At 37.1% G+C, this 21,531-nt stretch overlaps 2 protein-coding genes across 4 annotated transcripts in view; both read right to left on the reverse strand.

Annotated features, from left to right (window-relative positions):
- The window catches only part of LOC138126984 (uncharacterized), a 129,627-nt gene that overhangs the window by 26,776 nt on the left and 81,320 nt on the right, over positions 1–21,531 (reverse strand). For 2 of the 3 annotated variants that reach the window (XR_011158031.1, XM_069042844.1), the window contains exons 1-2: positions 2,351–3,462; positions 2,097–2,300 (exon numbers count right to left, since the gene is read on the reverse strand). The exons of the other annotated variant lie outside the window; for it this stretch is intronic. Coding sequence is in view for 1 of the 2 variants with exons in the window: in XM_069042844.1 (XP_068898945.1) it covers positions 2,097–2,300; positions 2,351–2,354 (208 nt within the window). In the remaining variant the exon portion in view is untranslated. Of the gene's footprint in view, positions 1–2,096; positions 2,301–2,350; positions 3,463–21,531 lie in introns of those variants that run through there. 3 annotated transcript variants of the gene reach the window in all.
- On the reverse strand, positions 15,689–20,621 carry LOC138126978 (uncharacterized). Its single transcript, XM_069042824.1, has 5 exons — positions 17,710–20,621; positions 17,355–17,639; positions 17,095–17,302; positions 16,682–17,040; positions 15,689–16,621 (listed from the first exon to the last, which is right to left on the reverse strand). Exons 1-5 carry the CDS (start codon positions 17,821–17,823, stop codon positions 16,133–16,135), a joined length of 1,455 nt encoding a protein of 484 aa, XP_068898925.1. The 5' UTR covers positions 17,824–20,621; the 3' UTR covers positions 15,689–16,132.

Below are 21,531 nucleotides of genomic sequence, written 5' to 3' on the forward strand. Positions count from 1 at the left end.
AACAAAATTTGAGCGGTATAACATGTTTCTTTGTCTCTAACAATCCCAAAATGAGTTTTCAGTTCAAGCCATTGATTATGAATTCTATTAACCGCTGAATGGCAGACGCATCTAATTAAAGTTAAATTGGGGGCATACAACTTTAATTTATTGTAAACGCCATTATTGATTCCCACCATTACTGATGCATTGTCTGTTCCAATACCTTTTAAATTTTTTATTTTTAAATTATATTTTCGTAGTATTGCGAGTAAAGCATCAGCAATTGCGTCGGCGTTAGCGTTTTCAAGCTCGACTAAATCTAGAAAAGAATTAATGATTTTTTTCTCCTTAAACTAAAATATATGACAGTACACCCTAAGTATAAGTATTTATCGGTCGTTATATCGGTAATAAAATGCTAAAAGGCGTTTCACCCACATCTTCACACAGTTCCTTCATAAAATGTGGTGCCCATACATTTTTAATCACATTACTGCATTTTGTACGATGCATTTGCAAATATGTTGAGGAATCACATTTTTTAAAGCAATTTTTGCATAAGTCAGTTAAGTGATCTACAATATTAATCGATGTGTGTTGTGCTACAAATAGTGCTAACCTTCCTTCAGTTGATTTGGCTTCGTCCAAAGTATCTTCCTTAACGAAGGGAATTTTTCTTTTAACCCTCCCTTTTGAAGGGTTTTGGGGAGTTTTGTTTTGTGTTTAAGCAATAAAAAAGCACCAAAAAAAGTTTTCAATCCACCAGATTTTCTACTATCCCACTAGACGGAAATTTTACCCACTAAAAGGGAGTCTCAACCTACCAGATTTAGTAGAAATTCTACCAAATTGGCAACCCTCGGCTACCGAGAGAACGGGCTGGATACATGCGAATCGAGTGGTGGGGATTGGAGGCCTAGAAGTGAACTGTTGCAGCGTGTGGATAGACGGGAAAACCGTGTAACGTAATCTTTATTATTTAATTTGAAATATTTGTGATTGAGTTAGAGTAAAATTCGTAACGAAGAGAATGTGCCTTACACACGGTATTTTTATCTCAGATAAATAAAATACTGTAAAACCTTAATTTCGAGATCATTTGTACGAATCAAAGAAGGGTGTAACTAAGTAAAACAGTAATAACTAATAACAATACATTTATTGAGTCTAGAAAGTAATAAGTCAGAATACAAAAGAAACTATATTATTTTGACGCATACGTGTTTAGTTTACGTTTATTAGATTGTGATTGAAGATCACTCTTTTTCTTCCTGTAATTACCAAGAAGAATATTTGAAAATTTAGATACACATTTTGCTTTAATTTGCTCAGAATTGGGGCAGTTACAGTCCAAATAAATGTCATCACAATTTTCTAAACTTAACTTGCACAATGTATCTTTCTGGCTAGAAGCGGCTAGAAAAATATCTTCATAGATAGCGCTAATTAGTACTTGAAATATCTTAAACATTCTAACTAAAATCTCGACTAGAAAATCTGTTGGTACTTTTAATGCACCTCTGTCTAAATCATCTAAATATAGCAAAGCTTCCTTTTTACTTTCTATTTGGAGTTCTTTGTCAAGAGTTAAGGATTCAGCACAGTTTTTGCACATCTTGGATTTTAAAGAATTTGCTATGTAACCTCCGATATAAATGAGGATCATGTATTCGTCGTTTGATATATTTATAAATAATATATTTATAATTTATAAATGAGGATCATGTATTCGTTGTTTGATATATTTATCACATCAATGTGCCTGTCTAGCTCTCCGTAGGTCCTGTTTATGAAATCATCAGTACTGTCGTTAAATTCGACTTCATTTAAATTTGAAAATAAACTCCTGATTTCAAATTCTTCGGTAACGGCAGACTTCACTTTCAAGAAATCCAAAACTTTTATCTTCTTTTCGGATTCTAACACTTGCGAAACGGAAACATGATATGATGCACCGCACATATTTGTCTGTATTGACCTTCCTTCCAAAGGATCGGTCTGAAATTTTCCTAGCAGTACATATTTGAAGCTGTAGTTTTCAAATAAGAACTTGCATAACATTAATGTCTCCGTTGTGTGTAATAATGCATGCTGTGTTTGCTTGGTCCATTTACCGTGAAGTTTATCAATATTTTTTAATTCCATGTCATTCCAACGTTGCAACCAAATCACAAATTTTTGTAAAAAAATAAAACGTTCGTCTTCAACACTATAGACAGGTTCACAGTTCACGTCACGTAAATGTTTTCCTTTGAAGGGAGTCTTACAATTTACTATTTTCCACCATGTAGATATTGTTTCCATGAAACTGATTGTACCTACAACCGAATTGCTAATCTTTCTTTACTCTTAAATCAAATAACCTCACACATAACAAGACGTTTTGTCTTTGGATTCCAGTTGGATTTAGCACGTTTTTATTTAGAGCTGGGGCTAATTTTACAACTTGAGCCTGTTCTTTAAAATAAAGGCTTCGTAAATGGCACACTTTCGCAGTTAAGCAGCCAATTGTTCCATCGTCATCGTCCACTGGTTATTATGTTATGTTATTATCTGAAATTAAAGTTAAAATTTCAAATCCCATGAAAGTCATATCCTTTATAATTTTCTGAATAAGTTCACTTAAGTAATCTGCAGTTAGATTTTGCACAGGGAATAATCCTACCACGTCCTTATTTTTGGACAAAACAGAAGTATACATGACGGCAAGTATCGTTGTAGTGGGTTGAGTAACATCAGTTGCACTCATTCCTTCCAATTTTCCGTTTTTGTATGTCACTTCCGATTTAATATATATTTCGTCAAAAAGAATATTAACTAATTTCTCTTCACCTTTTAACAAATTAATTTTTTCAGACAGATATCTCATGTGCGCTTCATTTATACCAGAACGACCAACGGCACTATTAGAACTTATTTTTTTTTTAAGTATGACATGTGAGGTAAAATTAACGAATCCGTGGATCGTAAAAATGTATATGCTCCAGGAAATGAATAATACATTGTACATGACCATATCAAAAAGTCTGGACAACCTGTGAACATTACTTTTTCTATAATTGATTCAAAAAATTGAAATTCACGCATAGTTATCGGTGCCTGAAGTGGGTCATTTTCTAACGTGTATTTTTTTTGCATTGTTAGTAAGATCGAAACCATAGAAACCATACAAAACAGTGTGTGAAATGCGATTTCACGCACACGACTATTTCTGTGTTTCACTTCACGCACTGTATTTTATTAGTTACCTAGCAACATGGTCACTGCATTGAAACTTCAGAGTTCCTTCAAAAATTTGAATTTTTAATTTCAATTTTTTGAATCAATTATAGAAAAAATATTGTTTATATTTCGTGCGTGAAGATGTTTTTGTGCATTCAAAGGCTTATACTGCCTCGACCTTCGTCTCGGCGTAAAAGACCTTTTCATGCACAAAAAACACTCTCTTCACGCACTTAATATAAAAATAACTATTTTGCCATTAATTTTAATTGTTCAATTAAAAAATGTAATCGGTTGATCTGGTTTGTGCTTGATTCATTTCTTGAATATTCTTTTAAATTTTTGATGGCGATACATAATTTGTTATCAGTATCAGTATTACTGATATTTCCAGAGGTATCTAAAACGTCCAGCATTGACTTTAATTTAGTCCAACTGTCACACAAGTGGTTTTTCAAAATATTGCTGTACTTATCTTCAGATATTGTTTGTGAGGCTATATGTAATTGGACTGACAAATCTGAACGTACATGCAGAGAACTAGTAAGTTCCGGATATCCATTCGAATACTTGATATTCAGAAAAAATATAGAATCGCCAACATATGTTACAACAAACTGTAAATTTCTTATTTTGCTACCCAGTTTACTTTTTATATCACCGATAGTAGAAATACGGTCACGTTAAATTTTTTCTGCGCCACATTGTCCGCGAATACCTTTTTCTGGACATCTCGAATTTTTAATGACTGCCTAACAGGTGCTGCCGCTGTTGACATGTATTTAGGTTGGTGCGGAAAAATGGTTGGTATAGCAGCTGTGTCTGTTAGTTTTAGTCATTTATTTGGAATTACGATCTCCGAGCATTCACGTTGAACATATTTCTCTTCTTTGATTACAAAAGTAGGATCAAAATGATGGATACATACTACAGATTGGGTATTTGGCTTAAAATTGTGTCTATGTATACATCTAATCCATTTCTGCTTCAGATTTTCATCTTTGGGATATCGGAAGCAGTAACTTTTTCTGATTCGGATGAGTAATTACTTTTGCAAGCAGGGACGCAGCATTTACGAGGCATTTTCATTTTGAGAATTTTGGAGCGATGATGTTTTTAGAATTCACATTATCCCTAGCTGACTCCGCCCTCGCGCAGGTTTGGTTCACGACATAATGGAAGACCTCTAACGAAGTTACTGTCCTGTGGCGGAAAAATTCCGTTCTTTCTTCATACCGGAGTAGAAAATTAGCGCAAACCCGACTGCGCTAACCACGTTCTTTGAATCCGCCTCGAAACCCGCGTCTCCTCCGGATGCCAGTACTCGGATTCCGCGCTAAACCGAGTCATCCCACCACTGCTAGTCCGAGTCCGAGAGTTGATGGTCAAACGCAACCCCACCACGCGCGACCGAGTTAACAAAAGCAACGTGCAGAGCCAGTGGAGCACCAATCACCATTCCCCAGTGTTGCCAGCATCATTACGTTTGTAACAAATCTATTACATTACACTTGTTGCTATTACGACATTACGCCGCCACCAATTTTATTACGTTTTTAATTTCTAATTGCACGAAAATAATATAGGTTGTTTCAGTGAATTTCCCATTCCCACTCTGTTTTCCCATGAAATGAACGCAACACATAACACACAGCTGATCACACAACACACATCGACACATCACACATACCTACTTGTAATCATCATCATTATTATTATTATTATTACTCTCAGCTGTCAATGTCAATCAATAGTGAATCAGTTTTCTGTCAAATTCGATTAGATTTTTCGATTATAAGCAAGGCACTAGGGCACGCTGTTCCGTTTTCTGTTATTGGTTAGGGCCAACCAGTTTAAATGGTGTAAACAGGCTGTCACAGACAACAACTCATTTTGCACAGCTTCTACCAAAACTATTATTGGCGGGTAACCCACCTACAACGACATGAAAAAACTTTGCTTCATATTGGGAATATAAAAAAAGCCACTAGGACACCAAAGCTGAAGGAGATACTTCCGTCAGATGAGACAAAGAGTAGAATGCTTAGAATTGCCGAAAGCGAAATGAAATGTGTGATGTTTTTACATGAACACAACTTACACTTCCTCCTAATGGATCATCTACCAAAGTTAATAAAATCTGTCTGCAGTGATTCGGAAATAGCTAAAGACTTAACTTTATGCAGAACCAAAGCTACTTTAATAACGAAAGATTGTTTTGTCCCTGAAGCATTATTATGTTTAAAAGAAAAGATGGAAAATTCAGTGTCGTATTCCATAATAATGGACGAAACAACCGGTATCAGTACAGCTAAATCCCTGGCTATTGTGATTCGTTTCTTCAATGTAAATCACGCCAGAGATTCTTTCTTTGGATTTCTGGAACCCAAGGATGGTACGGCTCAGTTTGTATGAAGCAACTGTAAAACATATACAGGGTGACTGACGAAAAACCTTTGATGCTGTATCTTGCTTATTTTTTTATCCGATTTGAATAAATGACACGTCAAATGAAATAATTTTGAAAATACTTCAATACCAACTTAACAAAAAAATAATCTTGCGTCCAGTTTTTGACAGATGAACATCAGCTTTTTTTTTTCAAATAGCATTGTACATTTTTTTCTATTCAGTGTTATAGAGATTTGTCTTCTGAATATAAAAATGTAAAGAACTATACCCATTCATTAAACAAAAGTCGAGAAATTAAAGAGTAAATGTACAAAATTTAAAAATCAAGTGACCAAAATAAACGAGAGAGAAGATTGAAATGCTCGAAATGACTAAGTAAGCTCTGAATATTCATTTGTCAAAACAGTTTGATAATAATAATAATAATAATGTTGCTGTGGAAGAAAATTTCCAAAGACGATTTGGTGTTAACGTGTGGTGTGGCATTTTTGGAGATAATATCATATTATTTATTATCAAACGAAATAAGCAACTTTCTGGATGAGATACCATTAGCAGTGTTGAAAAGAGTCGTGTTTCATCAGGACGGCGCCATACCACGTAATGCACGCATGAATTTTGTATTTTTAAATCATTTTGGTGAACGATGAATGGGTGCTCATGGAGCTATTCGATGGCCCGCTATATCCCCAGATTTGAATCCATTGGATTTCTTTATCTTCATTCGAAACTTTGGAGACAATGTTTATTTGACCCCACCAGGTACCCAAAAAGAGTTAAGAAAAAGAATAGTGGGAGTATGTCAGAAAAAACCTCGAAATTTTTTACTGAATGCAAAGGTGGGTATTTCTAGAAGGTATCGACAGTGTCTCCAACAGCATCGAGGAAATTTTGAGCAACTAGAATAGATTTTGTATTGTTTACAAATTTGATTACTTGATTTTTGATTTTCAATTTTTTTCAGTTAAAATACATTTTTTGTTTTTTCTTTTGATGCACGAATATTCAGAAGAAGATTCTTTATAAGAACGAATAAAAAAATATATAGAGTGTAATTTGAAAAAAAGAAGTTGGCTATCGTCTGTCAAAAAACAGATGTCGAAAAAAATATCGAATAGGATAATAATAAAGTGCTTTTCGAACTATTTCATTTGATGTGTCATTTATTCAAATCGGATGAAGAATAAGTAAGATACAGCGTCAAAGGTTTTTCGTCAGTCACCCTGTACAAGTCTATAATTTACCCATTAAAAAACTGCTGGGATTGGCGGCGGATAACTGTAGCGTAATGATGGGACACCTAAATGGTGTTAAAGCTTTATTTATGAAAGATGTTCCGAACTTATTCGTAAAGGGTTGTGTTTGTCACTCACTCCACCTTTGCTCTTCAGCAGCAGCTCTAAAGCTTCCAAAATCTATCAAAGATTTTGCAAGAGGCATCTATAACTACATTCAAAATAGTAGTAAGCGACAAAAGTTTTTACGGGAATACCAATCATTTCTTAATGAGAAACCACATAAAATGTTGAGGCCGAGCCAAACAAGGTGGCTTTCTCTGCAAGCAGTGGTAAATCGTAAGTATACTTGAAAATTGGAATGTGTTAGTATTAGTTTTCCAAGACGCCGTCTTAGCTGAAAACCTTCACAGTGTGGAAGAAATCCTTACCAAGTTGAGGAATCCTATATATGTATAAGATATACTTCACATTTTTATCTTACGAGTATATATTGGATATTGTGAATAAGATGAATTCACAATTTCAAAGCGAAAAAATGCAGATTCATAAACTTAATGCAAGGATAATGAACATGTCTAAAGCTATATTAAGGAACTTTTTGCCTAGGCTATCCCGCTTCTCCCCTGTCCCCGGTCCGCTCCTTCTCATCGTGAGGGAACTAGGCTATCCCGAATCTCCCCTGTCTCCGGCCCGTTCCTAGGCCATGGCCATGGCAGTATGCGGACCAGATTCGAAGTTTTACTTTATAAATTCAAATTGGCCGGGAAGTGTACCGGGTGTCCCATCACTTGTGTCCCGTAGGAAAATGACTTTAAAACTAAATTATATTTATATGAAGGTATTATAGATGCATAAATACTGTTCACCGCCACAAAAATTGGGTATTACTTTTTTGCTAAAATTAATTACCTAGGTACAGCAGGCAAAAAACTATCACTTTAAAAATTAAATTTTGTTCAATGCAGTTCAAATTTAGTATACGTTTTGAAAAAATGGTAGAGCAATAAAATCCGTGATTAGAATTTAATTAATATGTTTTGATGTAAAGATATTTGGTTAAATTAATTTGGGCCGTTCTACTTTATGAAAATTTATTGCAGACGAAGATTTATGAGGGGTGCACTGTGTTTGACGCCGTAACACAGGCAGGTACCGCTGGAACCCTCTTGAATGGTCTTCGTACCATAAATTGCGGACAAGAATAATACCCACAAACTTAACTTTGTCTTCCATAAATTTTTATAAAGTAGAAGGACCCAAATTAAATTAACCAAATATCTTTACATCAAAACATTTTAATTAAATTCTAATTACGGATTTTATTTCTCTATAACTATTTCATAACGTATACTAAATTTGAACTGCATCGAACAAAATTTAATTTTTAAAGTGATAGTTTTTTGCTTGCTGTACCTAGGTAATTAATTTTAACAAAAAAGTAATACCCAATTTTTGTGGCGGTGAACGGTATTTATGCATCTATAATACCTTCATATAAATATAATTTAGTTTTAAAGTCATTTTCCTACGGGACACAAGTGATGGGACACCCGGTACATGATGCAAGGATTTTACAAAATTCTTTTATAGAACAATTATCCTTTGAAAAACTGGCTTATAACAACACCAATGGTCATAAATCCCAATGATCCTGCACAAATTCAATTCATCCGAAGACACAGGCAGACTCGAAGTGTAATAGAACAAGCATTTGGAATTTTGAAAGAAAAGTTTCCTTGTTTTAAAGCATATTTCCTAGAGGTTATTTCGCATTGGCGTACATTTTATAAAATATGATATACAAACAAGGGTGCATTTTTAAAATGTGCCCAAGTTTTACCTACGAGGTTGTGGGACAACGTAGAAGACTAAAAGCAATTAAAAAAAAAGAGAGTGTGTCGTAAAGACGCACGATAGAAGTGAAACTTTTGTATTACAGGGAAATCAGAATATTGTAAATTATCACTGATAGGTGCAAGAGGAGGTAGCTGAGCCGAGGTGCTAGTTGCTGGTTCATTGTCTTTATTATTTACACCGTTTTTTTCACATTCTGAACTGTCACTTCACTCGCACGTTTTCTTTTCACATTCTGAACTGTCACTTCACTCGTACGTTTTCTCTCACGCCACGCTCTTGTTCTTTCTGCTCCTGACTTAGGCACATTTCCAACAAAATTGTATATTTTAACGATAACACTAAACAATTGTGACCAAAAGTTGGCCAGTGACAGCACCGGGCTCTCAGGGGGTTTTTCGGAGCAGAGGGCGTGGGTTCACAAAATAAAAAAATGGGCGCCAGGCAACCTTTTTGAGCTGGTTCCAAACTTGTCCAGTTGCCGGGACAAGTGCTCTGATCTTAAACGTCTAGGGAGTGTGAATTGATACTCGTTGATAATAAAATAAAATTGGGTTTATTCGGTCCAATGCAAATTTCTTACACAAAATTGGTCGTGCTGTTTTAGTACTGGTTCACACGAGTGTGAGCACGGTTCGCATGTAACCAAATGAATAAAAATGCGGAACCAGTACCTTTAGATGGTCTTAAAATTTACGTGGTCTCAACCAGAAAAGCTTTTCTCTTACAATTGACCGAAACTTAACAAGAAATCCTTAGACGAGTAATAAATGATTTTTAAAATCGGTGAAAGGAAACTCTCCCGAACCTTCAACTTCCTCCTGTAAATGCTAATGTAATTAACCCAAAGTCAAGGCTTGGTTTCCACCTTGACGATAAACGAAAATTGATTCCTACGGGAAGGTGTGAAGTCGGTATAGCTCCGAAATTGAAATTGATTGCAAAAAAAAACGTTGACAAGAATTCTTACTGCTTTACAAAATACAAAAAAATTACAAGGAAATGCAGAAATGGCTTAAGTGAGAAGCGGGAAATTCGAGGCGCTCAAATAAATGAAAATTGTCCGCAATAAAAGTGTGGCGACTTATCTTTCGTCAGATGGTTGCGTGTCCTCGAAGAGCATCTTTTTGTCGTGCGGTATTGTTCCCTAAACGGTGGCGTCATGCCGTGACTTGACGATAACTGGTCTTGCGACGACTCGAAATAACGATGTGGCGAACGGCCACCCTCAAAACAATGATTCTGGCGAAGAATCAACCTCAAACTGGGCGACTTGGATATATTAAAACAACTGAAGCTCACCGCGAAGCCAGTCGACGAACACTGGCCAAGAATGCAAATCATGGACATGCCAGAACACACCACCCAAGAACAGCTCCTGGCATAATTGTGCAAACAGAACCTCCCCGCGACGGTACCGAAACATTTCACAGGGAAAAAATACGGACGCAGAAACTGCGGCAACGAGAGAGGGGGAAACGACACCACGAGCTGGATCGTAGAACTACACCCAGCAGCGCGAGCCCACTTCGTTAAAACAGAGAGAATTTTCACGATTTGGAGGTCGTACAATATAAGGGATTTACTGCTTGTCTCTAGGTGCTACAAGTGCCAGAGATTTGGGCACATCGCAAAATTCTGCAACTCCCCAAGGCAATGCGGCTTCTGCGCTAGCACGGACCACGAGAGCCGCGACTGCGAGTTCGGAGAGGATAAGAGGGTGCACAAATGTGTAAACTGCACAAGGAGCGGAATAAAGGAAGCCAATCATCACACAGCGGAGAGCGTCTGTCCCATCTACCAGCATCGTCTTCAAGAAGCCATAAACTCTACGAATTACGAAGTTAATGGATAGAGAAATCAATGTAGCACAAATAAACCTGCAAAAATCACGTGCGGCAACAAGCGAACTAGTGGGACAGATGCTAACAAACAACATTTCTCTGGCTCTATTTGAGGAAAAAAGATCTCTTCTACCGAAACCGTCACAGAGAATACTCGAACCACCTACATAGCGAGATGACTGCGGCCAAAGTTAAATTCGTCAACAAACTTCAGACCACAAGAAAAAAAGCCTGGGACAAATTCGTGGAGAATGATCTGAAAGAAAACCCGTGGGGCGCCGGGAGTCGATGGGATTAAGGGAAATGTCGTCAAACTGGCGCACAAATGGGTTGGCCCGGCGCTGTTAAAAATTTACAACGCCTGCTGGAGGCTGGGATACTTTCCGACTGCATGAAAAACCGGCAAACTCGTCATCCTTCTTAAGGATCCATCGCAAGACTTCGGCAACCTAAAGAACTACCGCCCCATTGTGCTTCTCCCTGCATACGGAAAAACTCTCGAAAAACTAATTAAGTACGCGCTAGCTCAAGCCATTACGCCAATGCACGCGGAGGCGCAGTTTGGTTTCACTCCTGGACGGTCCACGACTGATGCACTCTGGCAAAATAAGAACAAGATAAAAGGGACCACCGAAAAAATGCAATGACAATATTTATAGACATCTGAGGAGCGTTCGATAACGTCTGGGGGCCGGGGCTCCTGAGAAATCTCAGAAGAAAAGAGGCGCCCCACGAACTCGTGGTATTAATCAAGAGCTACCTGACGGACCGAAAAGTCCTCTTCACGCAGGATAACATCACGACGTAGAAGGTTCCTAGAAAAGGATGCCTCCAGGGGTCAGTGCTGGGCCCGACGCTGTGGAACCTCGTGCTGGATCCGCTCCTGGAAGCAGACTGGCCGGCCGGAGTCTCGACAATTGCCTACGCCGACGACCTAGCAGTGGTTGTGACGAGCAACGAACACCGAAACATGCTGGAAAGGGCACAAGGAGCCCTGGACAAGATCGCGGAATGAGCCAAACAGAACAAACTGATGTTAGAACGCAGACGAAGTCAAGGGTAGTTGACGGCGCCGGAGTCGCTTGGGCCGAGTAATGTTTTCGTTGATGGTCAAATAGGTTAAAAATAGAACGCCCCATAAGGGATTATTGTATGCTGTTTGAAGAACAATAAATACGAGTTCACTGACGAGAGCGGACGTGTTTAATTTCTTTTCTCTAATCTAAGAGTTAGTTTTTACCTTAGCTGTTACCTGATACTAATATTTCAGAAGTGGGATACGAAAAGATTCCAATCAGTCGCGCACCTTATGTGTTGTGATTGCCGTGATTCAAAATATTCGCGTGAACTGTGCTAATCATCAGGTGCTTCATTTTTGACTAAAGACGCATTTGACGTTGTTAAACCGATAAATCGTAAACAAACAAAGACATGAATTTGAGCGATAGTGATAGTGAAGGTGAAGCTGGACGATATGTGTGGGCACCGAATAAAAGACCCCGCACGGATCAAAGTGTCACCAGGTCCAAAGTGGACCAATTGGTAGCAGAAAAAGTGAGTGCAATTTTAAACCAACGTAGTGCGTTAAGTCAAAGAGGTCCTCTACAAACATACACCGGGAAAGCTGAAATAGTTCCTTTGTTTGATCCGGAAAATTCGGATTGGAGTAATCCACAACTGGAGTGACGAAATTAAATCGTTTTGTATGCAATCTCGTTTGGCGGGATTAGCTAAAGTGTGGTACAACGGACTAACTGATTATGACTTGTCGTGGTCAGCATGGAAAGAAGCGTTAGAGCGTGCTTTTCCGTCTCATACCGATTATGTCGATTTATTAAAGCAAATGCTGGGGCGAACTAAAATCAAAGAAGAATCGATGATGCATTATTTTTATTCCAAAAACATGCTCGTCAAGAAGTGTGGCTTGAATGGCACCGAAGGGGTTTCCTGTATAATCGATGGTTTGCCACTGGAACAACAAGGAAATGCTAAAGCGGGAAAGTTTGGACATAAAGCGAGGCACTGCAGTTCTAAGATGTCACAGAAAGCAATAACTGAAAAAGGACGCCAACAGTCAGTGATTATCTGCACAAACTGTGGAAAAAGGGGACATTCGGAAGATCTATGCTGGTCCAAGACGAAGACGAAGATTCCCTGTTCAAGATGCGGCAAGCCGGGACATGACGAAAGGGCCTGTTGGAGTAGACGAGTTCAACAGCGACCTGCACGATCTGTGGAAAACGAGGTCATCTAGCAGCCAAATGTTGGTCCCACCATAAAGCCAGGGAGGTCAAACTGTTACAAGGGCAAGCGCCTGATTCTTTTTATAATATCCTTGTTGTAATTAACGATCAGTCCTTTAACGGGTATATTGATACCGGTAGCCAAGTAAATGTAGCACATATTTCGGTAGCCGAAAAATTAGAATTAAAACTGTATACTACTGATTTGGTGGTAAAAGTGCTTGGAAATTCTTTTGTAATTCCCAAGGGCATGTGCGAACTACCAGTATAAATCGGAACTGTATCCATTTCGACACCAGTATTGTTCGTACAGACAGAACCGGTTATCAATAGCAATAAATTAACGCTTGTAGTTTCGGGAAATCGAGTCGAGTTAAAACCCGCAATAAAAGATGTGGCGTTTGAGTTCAGCAAAATATCTCTGAAAGTGTATGATCACACCCATATGCAGGGTCACAGCGCTAAACGAGTACTGGTTAGTTGATGGTCGAATAGGTTAAAAATAGAACGCCCCATAAGGGAATATTGTATGCTGTTCGAAGAACAATAAATACGAGTTAACCAGCGAGAGCGGAGGTGTTTAATTTCTTTTCTCTAATTTAAGAGTTAGTTTTTACCTTAGCTGTTACCTGATACTAATATATATTAAAATGAAATCTTGGGATCGTGAACAATTTTTCAAGTATACCCGAATGACAATTCATGTTTTTCAAATGGTTCTTAAAACAGTCAAGCCCATTATTGAAAAAAATAAAAGATCAGATGGTGTATCAGCAGAAGAACGCTTAATTATAATTTATAACTTTACAGTAAGCGCATGAAAATAACTATGCGTTATTTCATTTGATGAAATGAAAGTTGGAAGAAGATTGCCCAGTGACAGAATCATTACTACGCACCATCGTCGAATATATTGAAGAAACTGCAGGCTTTTATGTTTGTGCATTAGTTTGTGATCTCGGTGGTAGCAACAGATCAGATCACTGTATTCAAGCCTGGGTATAGATTCTTCGAAACCATGGTTCTGGAATACCACCTAAGAAAATATTGAAAAACATAAAGTTTATGTATTTGCTGACGTACCTCATCTACTAAAACTAATAAGAAACCATTTTGTTGATCAGGGCTTTATTATCAATGGGAAAGAAATTAATAAAGCAATAATAGAAAAACTTCTTCAAATGACAAGTAATTCAGATTTGCGAGTAACTTACAAAATTTCACTAAACAGTGTTACAGTAAAAGGAGCTAAAAGACAAAAAGTTAAGTTGACTGCAAACTTATTTTCCCATACAGTGTCTCAAGCAATCAACAGATGTGGTAGGATGGGTCATTTTAGTGCACAAGATAACTGGGTAATTTGCGCATTTTTTTTCAAACAGGTGAAAATAACTTTAAGTTGTAGAATAATTATTATAAAATTATCTTAACATGTTTTTAGGTTTGACTGTTTGAATAGTAGAGTGCCCGAAAGTGATAGCCGGGATCGGGTAAAAGCATTTGGTTTGGCCTTGGAAACCCAATTAAATATTTTTGATAACATGTCAACAACTATATCAGAAATGAGGGTAAAAGGAACGACTTCCTTATTGCCCTTCCAAAAAGGTTAGAATATCACGATAGATAGCTGTCATTTAAAGTTTTATTTTATAGGAATCTTACAAACAAATAATGCTCTGAAGTTATTGTACGAAGATTTGAACAAGCAAGTTGGGCTTAAATTTCTGTTAACATATCGATTACACCAATATGTTCTAGAAAACTTTTTCGGGGCAATACGGACAAAGGGTGGTCTTTATGATCACCCAGATCCATTAGAATTTCGCTACCGACTACGAAGTTACATTTTGGGGCGGAATTATGGGACTCTGTCTGATGCTGGTAATACTGAAGAGGATTCCACTCCATCTCCAACAGAGGACATAGAAAGTGTACTTCTTAGTGCTAAATTATTGTCGACTTTAGTAGGAAAAACCAATGCAAGCCCAGAAGAAGTCTTGGAGACTGATGACATGGATGAATTAAAATATGATTCCTTTGAACATCTAGGCGGTTACATTTGTAAAAGATTAAAAATTGGACCGGACACAACAGCCACCACGAGTAATACGTGGACCGACCAAGTTGCTGAAGGAGGGCTAATAAAACCTCCGGAAGAATTAATGCAAAATATGAAAGAACTTGAAAATACTTTCAACAAATTTAATGGCGACACTATCAAAATCACTAAACATTATTTAGCAACTCTGTTAAACCTCGCGACAGTGGAATGCAACAATAAAACGAAAAAGTTGTTTTTTAGATCTAGAATGTTTTTTAGGAAATGTTGTAATCCGGTAGTGTGTTCACAATCGATTCGTCAAAGCCAACTTCGAAACTGGCTGAATGAACTTTTTGATGAAAGATGGATAGGTAGAAGCATGGCCAACTTCATTCACATTCGCTTCGCTTCTATATGGCCGTCTCAATTTAGCTAAAATTTGTTCCTGCAAAGTAGTCCATGAAATGGACATCATGTGCCGCCATCTTCTGTCAAGTTGACAATTTCATTTTGTCACCGACAATTTTTATGACATAATTGACATATGACATTTTGAATTTGAAGCCAAAAACCTCTGTTCTTTTGCTGCTTTGAAATTCGTGAATCTTTCCTTACTGTTCGTTGTTTTTGTGTTTAGTGTTGTTATTGTTCTTTGTTATATTGCTCATTGATTATTTAACTATTTAAGTTCGGGACTATTGAGTTGTTTTTTTAAGAAAATGGTCAGAAAGTGTTTTATATGTGGGAATTTGGAAAAGCCGTTTTTCCAATTTCCAAGCGATTCCGATCAGAGAAACAAATGGTTCAATTCTCTTAAAGGATCTTGTGGTATTTCTTAAATAATAAAATTTCTTACAGAAGATACTTTATTAAATGTTATTATAGATCTCAGCAAAATTACAGATTATTCTGTTTTATGTTCAAAACATTTTACAACTGAACATGTAACATCTTCAAAAAAAATGAGAGTCACTAAAGATGCTGTCCCATTCGTATTTGTAAGAATTCAGATTCAAAATGTACACTCACCGGCAAAAAAAACGGAACACTAATTAGTAGGGCCCGGATTTTAGGCAATTAAAAAGTCGGAAATAGGTGCCTAAAATAGTCCCTTAAACTACTGCAAATAGTCCCTTAAAAACTGAAAATAAGCCATACTAGGTCCTTAAAGTTGTGGTTAATTAAATTAAAAAATGTGTTTTTAAAGTTTTAAGTAGGTACACGCAACAAGATATTTACTAATTATTTTTTATTAATTAATATACAATACTACAAGTTTGTTAGTTATTTACATTGTTACGTATTTACATTGCATACAAGATATTGCTCTAAATTTTCTACTTTAAAACATTGTCGGTTATCCACCAAAATGGACTTATATTTTGAAAAACTTCTTTCTACCTCGCAAGAGGTAATGGGCGCAAATTTGTAATAAATTTCTTCCATTTTGGTGTCATGTTCCGGCACATCTTCACCTCTAAAAATTCTTGCCAATTCTAGAAGAAATTTGTATCCAGGATTTTTTTCAGTAACATCTTCAAGTTTTTTTAATGCTACTGCTGCTACAGGGCCTGGAGATTTTTTTAGGGAGGTAAATACGTTTTCAACAATTTTGATTGAATCGGTTAAAGGTAACCCATTTTTTTCCAATTGAGTAATACTTTCGCAGATTATTTTAAAATTACTGCGAACATAAATTAATTGGTTTTTTATTCCGGGTTTCTTCATTATAGACTGTGCTTTTTGAATAGCAACAGCAGAACTTCCATCAAAGGACATGACAACCTGTGAGTAGTTAAAAACAGTTTAACAATCAATTAATTTGCTTATCTTTTATATACTTACTTCTTTAATGGAATCAAAGTGTTCGCTGTAAAACATAGCAGCCTGAAGCCATGTTCCCCATCGTGTTAAAATTGGCTGTGGAGGCAGTGGCATTTCTTTTAGTTTTTCTTTGTACATTTCAACTCTCAAAGGTGCCTTAACGAAAATTTTTTTCACGTTCGAAATTAAATTATCCACATCTTCATATTGATAGCGAATTTTTTCAGCCACTAGATTTAAAGCATGCGCTAAGCATGTGACATGCACAATTTTTGGATAAAACACCTTAAGGTGTCTACCAGATTTTATCATATATGGTGCTCCATCCGTTACAAACAAAAGAAACTTTTCAGCAACAACTCTGGTACTCCACAAGATTTCTACGCATAGAAATTTTAAATCAAAATAAATTTAAAAAAGTGAAAAACCCTTACCTAAAGATTGATTTACGAATCTAGCTATTGTCTCATGATTTGTTCTTTCTAATTGTTTAGACGCCAAAAGATAAGATTTTCCAGGTTCATCTTCTGAAAGTTTCCCAACCAGACAATTCGCCACATATCGCCCAAGTGCATCTGTTGTTTCGTCAACTGAAACCCATATGTTAAAAGGATCCAGCTCATTCCGAATGCGGTCAATAGTCTAAAAGTGAAAATAATTTTAAATTAAATATTAAAAGATAGTATGTTCATACATCTTTGTAGCATTTTGGTAAATAATTTTTCCGTAAAGTAGACTCATCCGGAATTTTTCTACCACAATATTTTGTCAGAAAATTCTGAAACGCAGGATTTTGTAGTTTGTGCCATGGTATATTGGCAGCTAAAAAGACGTTACAAAGTTCCATATTGAATGTACTATTTGCCGATTCCTCCAAGTTCTGTGTCAGCAACGTTTGCCGAAGCGGTGTCATAATGTTCTCTTTATGGATGGCCGTTTGCTCATGCTGTTGCAAGTGACATTTTTTTTCGCATATAAACTACAAAAAATAAAATTTTCAAATAAGTAAAAAATATAAAATGACATATTTTTAATTATGCTTAACTTACCAGTTTACCACAAGCTTTACAAAACATTTCTCGGGTTGATTTTATTTCATATAAATCTTTCTTGCTTGTCCACTGTAATATTTTTTCGCGTAAACTAATTTTTTGTTTCGGCATTATGTTCACTTTAAACAGGTTCACAAGAAACACGACCACTGCACGGAGATAAAGTAAACGAGAAATGACAAATTTGTAATGCTTATATTTACGTCTCCCACCAAATTTCAGAGGAGATGGTTAATTTTATATTTCTTAAATTTTTAGAAAATGACACCCTTAAGGTTTCTCTTATTGTTTCACTTCGGGATTTTAATTTTCGTTTTTATGGCAAGGACCATTTTATAAACGTTAAAGCTTCTAACAATACCTAAGTATCAGAAAACATTAGACCGCGTATACCTGCACCCCTTCGAACAGAGGCAAACAGATAAACTCTGTAATTTATGCCAGTCCAGTCTAATGGTTTGTGGTACTTAGGTATTGTCGGAGTATTTACCGCTGACATCATGGTCCCAACCGTAAAAGCGAAAAAGTAATTCCTGTATTGTACTGCACTTTGTACATTTCAGTAATTACATCTCCTTAAATTTTAAAATCATAAAGCATTGTAAATTTTATTGAGGTACCACTTTTACATTTTCAATACCGTAAACTTCCCAGAATTCGAAAATTGGGAAAAAACCGCAAAAATGAAATTGATTTTTGGTCATTTTAGGCATGTTCAGGCAGTTAAAAGGTAAAATAGGTATTTAAAGGGCATTTTAGGCCGAATAGGCAGAATCAAATATGGCTCTAATTACTCTAATTAAGCCAGAAATCATTTATAGACAAGTTTCATACATGTGCCTTAAAAAATAAAAATAGTCCATTTTGCCTAAAATCCGGGCCCTACTAATTAGTCAACAACAAATTATTCCTATAATACCTATTTTGATGTATTTTGACCAGGAGGCAATGATAGCAAACATAACCTTGAGCATTAGCATAGGCTATTTTATTAGCAATTTCGCATAAAAACAAATTTTTTGCTTAAAAACCTTCTTTTCTCAAATTTACCATTTTTATAATAATCAAGCAACCTGGTTAGATTTTTATAACTTTTGTAATTTTTTATTGTTGTTAACTTCGAATTTAAGTGCAGAACGTAGCTGGTGTATATATTGCCAGAGAAGTAGCTTTGGTTGAAGACTGTTGTTGTTTCCGATATGCAGCTAATGCTATTGAGGCTCCTCTTGTTAGTCGTCACAGAGCTGTTAGAAGGTTTCAAGAGACTGATTGAAAAAGAGCAACCACATACCGCGACGATAGATTTTTAAATAATAATGGTGTTCCGCTTTTTCTGCCGGTGAGTTTATATACAATATGCAAAGTATTTTCCTTAATTATTCTAGAATCCTGTTGCTGTTTGTACGACTTCATTTGCCCCACCCCATCAATTGACCCAATCCCAAAACGAAAACGAACCTGCTTCTTCCCTGCAAAACAATATTTGTCAAAGTGATTTTGCATTTGTAAGTAACATTTTTATATTTAGAACATGTAGGAACTCTGAAACACTTTTTTTTTAAATTTGAGAATCTTAGTTTCTATCGTGCCGGACTCCTACCGGCTAAAACCCCGCTTCTTCTTCGGCTCAACTCCCGCGATCACATCTCGGTATTGGTTCAGGGACGCGGCCTGTCCGACTTTTCTCTGGCGTCGGTCTTTCTTCAAACCTATCCATCCGCGCTCTCGTCTCTCCCGTGGCAGATGTCTTCTCGTTGACGCTGCGTCTCGCCTGTCACTCCTCTCCATTCTCTCCTCGCTGGTCTGTGGCTCTCTCGTGCTCGATCCTTTCCCATGAGAATGCTCTCGACCATATTGAGGGTCTCCTTTCTCCTTTCAGTTCTATTCTCTACCTGCCATTGTCTTCTCTACCATATTCTAGGGCGTCAGAAATGTTGCGTCCCCCAACAACTAGATCCTTACGGGGAGATTCACGAAACTTTGCAAATTTGCAAACCGTTAACGTAACGACAAATAGAATGTTTCAACAATGTCGGTTGTCACGGTATTGAATTTGCAACGCTTTATAGAGCTTTACCGAGTTTCGTGAATGACCCCCTTATAGTCGCTGTCGGTCCCACCTTCCGTCGTCGACCTTGTGCATCCTGTATAAGTAGGACCGAAAGTTTCCGTGTCTCGAAAAAACCTGGGTCAGATAGTACATTACGTGCCCTCCCAACCTCTCTCGCAGCCGCAACCAGCGATCGACCTTCAGAATCAGCTGTCCATCTTCACTTCGTGGAGCTGTCCCACCTCCTCTGTCGAGCTTTTCCATCCTCTTACATATTCATTCGAGCATTCACGTTCTCTAGTTCCTTTTACTGATCTGACAAACTCAACAATTCAAGCAAATGATTCCACACAAATCCAAGACAAAATGTGTTCAAAATTAACTTACGTTAAAATGCTCTTCTTATTTTAAGTATGACAAGTAAAGATTCCTTCTAAAACTTATGGAGAATGTGTGACTACAAATATTGAAGAACTAATATTGCCTACTGATGTTAGAACCAGCATACACAGTCTCAGCCAAAATATTACACCTGCAAATAATATTTTTTCTGCATCAGTAGCATTTCTCTCAGGATACATAATTAAGAAGTTAGAAAATCAATTTCACTGTGATGAATGTCTTGTTCCACTCTTATCTACCACCATACCAGGACCATTATTAAGATTAATAGCCCTTCGAGATCGGGGTCGATTGATATATCCCAATAATGCATTTGTGGGCATTATTCAAAGAATTGCAAATATAGCACAAAAACTGTTACCATTTTTACAGTATGAGAAACCATGTCTTCAGTTGCATGATTTGCTATATGATCACCTCTTTCAAAATTCTGTGTTTTCCTGTGCACAACACAAAGCTGCAGCCTGCAAGATTATTATTAGCCACTGATTATTTAGAAATGATAATAATTTTTGGGGAATGTGAGCGTAACGCCAGGGAGGCAGCAAGAGTCTTCGAAGAACGTTTTCCGGGCAGAAATCACAATTATTTTTTCGTTTGCAACACATTTTTTTTATTTTTTGCTACAATACGTTGTAATAATAATTGAAATGACCTAGAATGCCATTTAGTTGCGACTATCAAGCATCAACCACTACCCCACGAGTCCGAGGCCCGCGGCCCGTCCAAGACAAAAATTGAGAGCGCGGCCGACCGGGTCATACCAGCCAAAAATCATCGGTGGGTTTTGCGCATCAGAGATTCTGTAACCGATTTATTGTCAGATCCGACACTTGTGGCTAAGCTCAGGTCCGTGGAGTCGCTACACTACAAGCATCTCCTAGAATCGCCCATAGTCTTTGCTTAAGCAGTAGACATCTGAACTTCCAATGTAATGACAGCTCTAACATTTCAGATTTTTAACCAAAATTTGTTGAGAATGAAAAGTCAAATCTAATAGTGTCAAGATTACAGTAACCCAAACATTTTTTGTAGCTGATGGTATTATTTTTGAAACTTAGCAACTGACTTTATTTGGTTGAAATAACATCACATCTCGAGATGCCGTTCTGGGATTGGTAGAATTACAAGTCTTGTATCTCAGTTATGAAAGCAGTAGTAAATTCTTTGTTTCTATTTTTTGACAACTTATTGTCGTCGGCAGGTGCCCTTTTTCTGTAGGGCGCGAGTTATGAAAGGTCCTGTATAGAAGCGAAGCGGATATGAATGAAGTTGGTCATGGTAGAGGAGGAACGTTCCGATGGCCGCCTAGGTTCCCTGAGCTTACTCTTTTTGCGGACTCATATTAAAGCTAGGGTGTACAGAAC

Source organism: Tenebrio molitor, chromosome 3 (genome assembly GCF_963966145.1).
Source record: "Tenebrio molitor chromosome 3, icTenMoli1.1, whole genome shotgun sequence".
Taxonomy (NCBI): Eukaryota; Metazoa; Arthropoda; class Insecta; order Coleoptera; family Tenebrionidae; genus Tenebrio; species Tenebrio molitor.